The sequence below is a fragment of the Haliotis rufescens genome, unplaced genomic scaffold (assembly GCF_023055435.1).
Source record: "Haliotis rufescens isolate VD_foot unplaced genomic scaffold, xgHalRufe1.0.p SCAF_99, whole genome shotgun sequence".
NCBI lineage: Eukaryota > Metazoa > Mollusca > Gastropoda > Lepetellida > Haliotidae > Haliotis > Haliotis rufescens.
This window is the reverse complement of record NW_025964393.1, coordinates 601,727-610,139: the sequence shown is the minus strand read 5'-3', so window position 1 is coordinate 610,139 and position 8,413 is coordinate 601,727. Positions and strand designations below refer to the sequence as shown.

The window sequence follows — 8,413 nt, the reverse complement described above, 5'->3', positions numbered from 1 at the left end:
CGAGTTCTATTAAAATAGGCACAGTTCAAAGAATACACATGCCTAGTCAGACCCTCCAGGTAATTTCTGATGATACCATATCTTAAATGTACAATGAATGTATGGCTATGAATGTAAGACTTTAAATTTTAGACGTGAAGTAGACATCCCCATGTAACTCGATTGTGCCTCAAACGTCCGGAATTGCATCGGACATCATTTCGGTCACGTATGCGTCAAATTTGGAAATGTCCTCCACATGTCTACCATAAACTATTTCGGTGGCTTTACGAAGGCCTTGAGTGAGTGAGTGAGTGAGTTAAAGTTTTACATCGCATCGGCAGTATTGCAGCCATATCGCGATGAGAACAAGGTAAGTACTATAATTAAAGACCTGTCGTCTAAGGACAGTAAAACAGTAAGGTAAATATCACAGTTTAGATATAAAACAAACCTTAGCAATAATAAAACAAAGAATTTGCAGGAGATTAGTTCATATGAATTAAAACCAGGCTATAGACCACAAGCAACCAAAGCTAGACCACCTCACTGGGAATCATGGGGACTTATACGAAGGCCTTGCATGGTGGATCCTGAACCAACAACTTTTGAGCAAGCGTCGTATGACGTTCTCTGAAATCTTCGCAGAAGGACCATGCTTGACTATACCTCAAACGTTTTGAGATGTTAGCACCAAATCCTGGATCTGCTGGAATATTACAAACAGATAGTTGACTTTTGGAAAGTTGAAGTAATCACTCTTGTCATACAGTCATGTGGTGAGGTATGTGTCTCTTTTGTCTCATTTGATTCTTTATGCATTGATCTAAAAAGGAAACAGATGAGACGGTTTGACAGGTCTCTTTCATTTTTATTTCAGGCTGGTAAATCAGTGGAAGGGACTTGGCTATGTGACCGTGTTTGAACGATATCATGTAATCGATATATGTATGAGCTGAATTTAAACTTCATGACAAAAATCCCTCTAATTTCTAATTTTGCCAATCCGAGCAGATATTCCGATTCATATACATAAAGAAACAGATCTGCAAGAAGGGGAGAACAATTGGTGCCAATGGTAATGCCTATTTTTTGCCTAAACGTATTGCCCCCAAATTTCACATACCGTATTCGACGTAATAAGCGCCCTCAAAATTAGAAATAGGGGGCTCTTATTAGAATACTATTTTGGTGGAAAAAAAAAGAGTTGAAAGATAAATTTCGTGGTTTATGGTGACAGCCTGAAATGTTTATGTACGACAGATATATTTTTTCCAGAATTTAATTGCCCATAATTAAAGGTGCATATAACACACGAGTGTGCATATGCGCGAATAAAAAAGTCTTGTGTACATTGATCAATCGGAAGGGGTGCTAATTAGGATTGTTTACTAGCCAATATATCAGCAAATATTGCCGTGGGCGCTTATTAGAGCGGGGCTCTTATTACGTCGAATACGGTATATGTTAACAATGGGAATGACCAGGATTTCAAATATTGTTTTCTCAGTTAACTTCAGATGACGTTTGTATTCATGTTTGATATATTGTCCCGAAGAAGGATACGACCAACCCAGAATACTGACTATATATTAACATATTCTAATAATTAACTGTAAAATCCACATGACTAACATGAGACAGACTGTATTGCTTGACCAACTGACCAACAGAGTGCTTTTGTGGACCTGGAATTCAAACAATCAGCTAACGCCCTTCCTCTCAAACGACTTTGGAATGCAGCACCTCACAGATACGTCTTAGCTATATGCCGACATTTTGTCAATCCATCCCCGATGTCATGAGACTAAAATCAATACTATGACGAATGTAGGGCGACGACAAAATTTATTTTATGACACATAATTATAAAACCATTGAACATTGTGCTACTGTTCTTGTTAATGTTTCTTCCGAAGAATGTAACAATGGTAGGTTTCATACAATGGAACAATTTCATCTGAACTCGTAGTGTCGTTTTAATGAGTCATGTTTAGACAATGGTGTCAATCTTCAGGGACACTCTGAACCAAAGAATTAGTCATGTTTGGATTTATCAAGTTTCTTTGTGTTTGTCACCCCGATTTTCTTTTAGCACTGACGATATCGAATCCAACACAGGATATGGCAGAACAGGTATTCTAGAAAGGTTTTAAAAGCTTAGCAATGTAAAACGTCATTTTGAATTATCTTAACCCCAAGTTGTCAATACATTTGCAAGTCTCTATGGTTAAAATTTAGCAATTGGTAATTTCTGTATATTTTATCACGATTTCTACGTTACTAACGAAATAGTGATGACACAACATATTTATAGCAAGCGATGCGAACTTGAAGAAATAAACTAAAACACACTTGTATCATATGACCGATGTACACACATAGAAAAATTAAATCATTACTTCATTATAATAATGATAAACAATCAAACAATAGCTATAAGTACATGTTTTTCGAAATGTTTAAAAAGCACTTATGTTCGTGTTCAATAGACATCCCAAAGTACCCCGCACTTAGGAAGCAGTCGCTCAGAACACACACCAAGAGCTGAGAATGTGTGTGTTGATCAATTTCGCCCCTTAAATAGTGAGTGAGTGAGTCAAAAGTTAACTTAACATGGGCGATGTTCGAACCATATCGTGACGAGAACAAGTAATGCATTAATAATGTATACATTCAGACTAAATATCACAGATTATCACAGATTTTATTTGCCCTTAAAAAAAGTTGCAAGAATGACTTATAATTTTACCTGAGTGAGTTAGTGAGGGATTCTTTCGCCGAATCAACAATCTTACAGCTAGTCCCAGCGAAAACTGTTTACAGTCTCACCATATGTAAAATAAAAGCAATAAAATGAAGTTGAAAATCACTTAAATCTTAGTCAATATTACATTCAAAGGCAAAAATCTGTTTTGATTAAGATTTATTTTTTGTCGGCTTGAAACGTTCAGAAAAAGTATGAATATTTTTATAAAAGCGTTGAATGATATGTTTAAAATCAACACACTCAAGAAAAATGTGCTTAACAGTAATTTGACTAGTGCAGAGGAAGCTATAATTTCACTTAATGTGTCACACCTCAACCGATGATTTTCATCTGTTAATTTCGCAGTGCTAAAAATGTGCATCCGTGGAACACAATCTTATGACTGATATATATGACTTTGATAGCCCAGCTTTTGTATTGATATATCTGGCACCGCCTCCGTTGTGTCCCTGCCGTTTAAGAGAAATATAATGAAATGAGTGTAACGGTTATAGGTCACGATGTCCTTGTGTTTCTATGCAGATCAATATATCCCTTGGCTTGTCACCGAACATCGAGTCGAGTGAGTGAGTGAGTGAGTTAAGTTTAATGATGTTACGTTTTACAATATGGCACCATTGAATATTATTAATCAAAATGTCACAAGCATTTCCATAATCATAAGAATGCTTTATCTTTAATGACAAAGTTCAAGAATCCATTATCTCTGTAGCATTCCAATTAATTATACCCTCGATTAACCTAACCCATCGCCATGTTAAAAATGTTCTCATCTCTTCTAATAAATGTGTTCTATCGTAATCTTTTGAATTCCAAAACCCTCGACACAATCCTTTCCATTCTCTTAACAAATCTAAGTAGAGTCCATGGTAAGATTCTAATTATATCATATTCATGTATTAATGAATTACTATCAAACAGTTATGATATCAGGTGTTCGCGAAAAGGTGAATGTCCCACCGGCGGCACGAGTCACAAACACGTGCAAAGGCAAGCCAATTATTCACATTACAAACACAGGTGAATATATGGAACAAGTCAGAATAGGCAATTGTATCAGACATATTTCTTGTCACTGATGCGTCATATTTGGTAATGTTCTTCACTTTCGAAAGCTTTACTAAGACCGTGTTTGTTATACCACTGATAAAACAAAGTTTGAGCAAGGGTTTGCATGACCCTCTTTGAAAATCTTCGTAGAAGGATCATTTTTGATTGTACCTCAAAAATCGTAAAATGTAGATACCAAAGCCTTCACAGGACAACGTAGTAGATCAGCGCACCTGTCAAGATGAGATGGATAGTGATGGAGACAAAGAAACAAACTCTGTCTATTATATCACTGACGTCATGGAAGTAAGTACCATCAATCTCACTTAGGTAATCTTCGTGTTCTTTTGCTTCTCTCATGGTCTCCTGTCGGACCCTGTTTGCTCTGCTGGTACATTTGGCAAGGAATCTCGTCACTGTGTTAAAATCCTTCATGTGACTGACACGAATGATGACAATGCAGAAGATCACATAGAAGCCACTGAGATGGAGCTGGGCACACACATAAAGGGAGACAAGCGATGTGCTGGTGGAGGTCTGGGGTAGCATACCGCTAAGAAGTGATATAAACATTGTGAAGGAGAGGAACAGGGTGAGCGAGGTGGATAGCTTCTCTCCTGTTTCCGCCTTGACCAGGAACACGAGGGGGTTGAGTGTGGAGATGAGCAGCATAGGCAGTAGAAGATTCACCACGTAGTAGAGAGGTCGCCTCCTCACAGTAATAGCAACGCTTTTATAATGTGCTTTGTAGATCTGAGTCAGTTCCGTTTCATTCCGAGCAACAACCCCAGCCACATTCCATTCTCCATTTTCAGCCAAGACATTACCACGGGCAACAAACTGATACATATACAGTTCATCCACTTGATAGTTATCAGAGGAAAGAACCACCACGCATGTGTGTTGATCAAACGGGAAACGTGTTACATCCATGGCGCATGCCGTCTGTGGTTTCACTTGCACCTCAATATGTGCCATGCCTTGAGTTGTTAATATGACAGGCTGAACATCGAATCCGAGATACGGAACATTCTCAAGAGAATCCTGGATGACAATATCTGGGGTCCATATCTTCGATCTCTCAAATCTTAAAGATGTTGGATTTCCTGAGGCATTCCATTGAATAATTTCATCTGTCCATTGAAATTTCAGAAATAAGTGTGTCTTGATAAGCCCTTGTATCACGTCAAGGGATAGTAATTGTATCAGATCAAATTCTACTGAAACACCCATAGTGTCAAACTGATTGCGGAGAGGCAAGATCCATGGGTTAGATTTCTTCAGAAGAGAAGTATGCAGATCTAGAACATCGTCATAGATATCGGACGTCACTGATGGTAAATGTAACACCAACAAAGAAAAGGTATTTAGCAAGTACATCTTTAAGGAAATCTGCCAACTTGATTGTGCCTAAATCAGATGGCTTTTCTCTGATAGTCCTTTCAGGTAGCAGCATACATGCTCTTGTCACTCCTTTGCTCCTCTGAATTATATGACGCGCCTCTGAATTAACAGTCACGTGAGTTCCAAGTGAACAAAGATACAGATGACACTGCGTGCTACATTCTATAAGATATCCAGGGCCGTCAACACCATGTGTCCACAAATGCCGTTATACAGTCAATAAAGCAGACCACTATTGGAAGGCAGCGTTTCGTCCTTTGTGGTTAATATTCAATATGCAAGGCTAGATGCTATCGGCAATGCTAACATTAGATTGTTTTCTTTAAGATCTCACTGCTCACTGTGTTGTCAGTTTAGAATAATATTAACAAAGCATTCACAGACAGTGCATGATGTGTGTCCACACTACCCCCTGTACATCAATGTGTTACTGTGACATAGCGTTGTTGCGAGGGTTCTGATTCGGACCCCAGGCATATAAAACAAAACAAATTCGTATTTATGCTTGTAGTTCATCTTTCATGATCATATCTTTTAAGACGTAACATAAGCCTTCAGTAGAGACAAGATATCTTATGGATGACAACTTTTTTATTCTATTAAGATGAAACGTTTCGGTACAATGTGTGAAGCCCATTTTTGGTGTGAGTGAAGCAAACGTGAAGTAAGACAGCACAGTACAGACCTATACACATCTAATAAGGATTAACAAACACAAAACAAGGGTATGCATGAAAGTGATTAACAGCAACAGCAGATCCTTGTCAAGTTCAAAACAACTTGAAATAAAGAAATAATTAAATTACTTTCACTTCCAGTTTGATTCAATCACGCACAGTTCCACGAATACACATGCCCAGTCAGAAACGCTTGCTAATTTCTAAAATGCTATAATATCTTTAATTTGAAATGAATGTATGCCTTTGAATGTAAGACAAAAAGACATGACATAGGCAGCCCCGTGTAACTCGATTGTGACTCGATCATTACAGTGGGAATTGCTTCGGACATCATTTTGGGGTCAGATGCGTCAAATTTGAAAAATATCCACCACAAATCTGCCATAAAACTTTGTAAAAGCCTTACTATGACAGTGTTGCAACACTGATAAAAAACCTTTGAGCATGAGTCGTATGATGTTAAAGTCATAGTGGAAAGAGCATGTTCGAACGTTGTTAAAGTTGTGAAATGTAGATACTATTTGAACCTTTATGTTGAAATCGACCCGATTCATCATCAACAAAGCATTTTGGTTTTGATAACATGTATCATAGATATGATTGGGTATAGGACATGCAAAGGTACACTGTCACTATCACAGTGGTTACATTGCTAATGGCAACATCGACGTGCATACATTCATCATGAATTCAGAGCTACATTCTATTACGTACACCTTGATAGGGAGTCTACGAAAAACATCATATATAGACATATGTTCACTATTGACACGATATTTCCATCAAGCTTCAGTACAATGATATAACTTACAATTCGATTTACCCTACTAATGATCAGTATATGTTTTTCAGTCATGTATAATTGAAAAATACAATTATGTTCGTGTTCAAAAGACATGCAAACAATCATTAAGAAGCCAGTCTCCCAGAACACACATCACGACCACGAGCTGAGCACACATAAGTTTTGTCCCTTACATAGTGAGTGAGTGAGTGAGTTAAAATGTAAGGTCACAATGGCAATATTTCAGCCATATCGTGACGAGAACAAATGATACATTTCATTATAAATAGCATTAGGCTGAATATAAACCCGCCGTCTATGGACAGTACAATAACTGGATAAACATTGACAAGAATAAACAATTATTTAACAACTCAATATAAACATGGGCTACAGATCGCCAGCAACCAAAGTTAGGCCACCACATTGGGGACCGTGAGGACCTACAATACCTCTGCTATCTGCATGGCACCCCAGCAGGATTTACAAACCATCCCTTTAGTCGCTGACGATAGCTTGTACGTTTAGACAAATATGAAAACTATAATTCGTCTAAATGATACACTGAACCGCAAAAGAAACGTCGCCATGGATAGATGTATGAGAGACCTTTTTTGTCCAAACACTCTCAACATACTTTGAGACATATTAAAAATATGAAACTTCGCAAAACTGATCATCAAGGTTAAAATTAAAGTGTCAAATGTTCTTAAAGTGAAACACAACACTAGTCTCTGAGAAAATGGCATCACAAGTCAGTATCTCGTTTGTCCGCCATGTGCATTAATTACTGCTGTGCAACGTCGATATATGGAATGGATGAGGCGGTTGATGAAGGCCATAGGCACTTGGGCCCACACTCTGAGGAACGCTGATGCAGTTCAGCTGCTGTTGTTGGCCTTGGTCTGACGTCATTCAGCCGTCTTTGAATCTCGTCCCACAGATGCTCAATGGGATTTAAATCGGGACTGAGGGCAGGCCACTGCATGGTTCCGACGCCATTCTGCTGGAGGAAGTCTCTTGTTGCTCTCGCAGTGTGGGAACGGGCGTTATCATGCTGAAACTCGTGGTTGCGGCTACGTGCCAAATGAGGTATGGCGTGTGGTCTCAAGACTTGATCAGTGTACCGACCTGCAGCATTGCCTCTCCCTGGACCGATGTTCTGGAAGACCACAGAGCCGACCCACTGTGCAAGACCAATTCCACCCCACACCATGATGCTCGGACCACTCCACGAGTCTATCACAACACAAGCATCCGAATAAGGTTCCCCACGGCCTCGCCACACTCTCTCTCGCTGCCATCTGCTGTTGAGATACATTGACGTCTCTCGTCTGAGAAAAGGACTCTTTTCCACTGCTGGTGGCGTCAATGCTGGTGATGTGTTGCCCACTGAACGGTCCCGGCGATGACGTGGTGTCAGAATGACCCTTGGTCTTCCGCTACGTGGTCGGCCATCTGTAGTGTTGGTGGTCTGGTACCGTTGCTGGAGCATGTATATGGTCGTTACATTGACTTGAAATGCATTTGCTACTTGTCAGGCGGTTTGTCCAGCTTGCAATCGTACAATTGCTTGTCAATCTTGGCATATGGTAGCAATTCAATAACGAATGAATGTTATCCGAGCTGGGTGGATTTTTATAGGGCAAAAAATGGGGGAACGCATGTGCATTTCAATTTGCACGGAACTCACGTGCATCGGGTTACCATGGCCGTTGCCGTGATGTTTTTGGGCAATCGGTTTTA

General features: G+C 39.3%; 1 protein-coding gene across 1 annotated transcript; it reads right to left on the bottom strand.

Moving 5' to 3' along the window:
- Positions 1-4,003: 4,003 nt before the first annotated feature.
- On the bottom strand, positions 4,004-7,988 carry LOC124120285 (neuronal acetylcholine receptor subunit alpha-7-like). The gene is made up of 2 exons (XM_046483078.2): positions 7,799-7,988; positions 4,004-4,905 (listed from the first exon to the last, which is right to left on the bottom strand). Exons 1-2 carry the CDS (start codon positions 7,986-7,988, stop codon positions 4,004-4,006), a joined length of 1,092 nt encoding a protein of 363 aa, XP_046339034.2.
- Between the last annotated feature and the right edge of the window lie 425 nt (positions 7,989-8,413).

Bases quoted from the DNA above. Each gene is read 5' to 3' on its own strand.
- LOC124120285 (XM_046483078.2), bottom strand. From the start codon at position 7,988: ATGTATCTCAACAGCAGATGGCAGCGAGAGAGAGTGTGGCGAGGCCGT. The intron at 4,906-7,798 runs GTCGGTACACTG...GGAATGCCTCAG, and splicing joins AGGGAGAGGCAATGCTGCAG to GAAATCCAACATCTTTAAGA.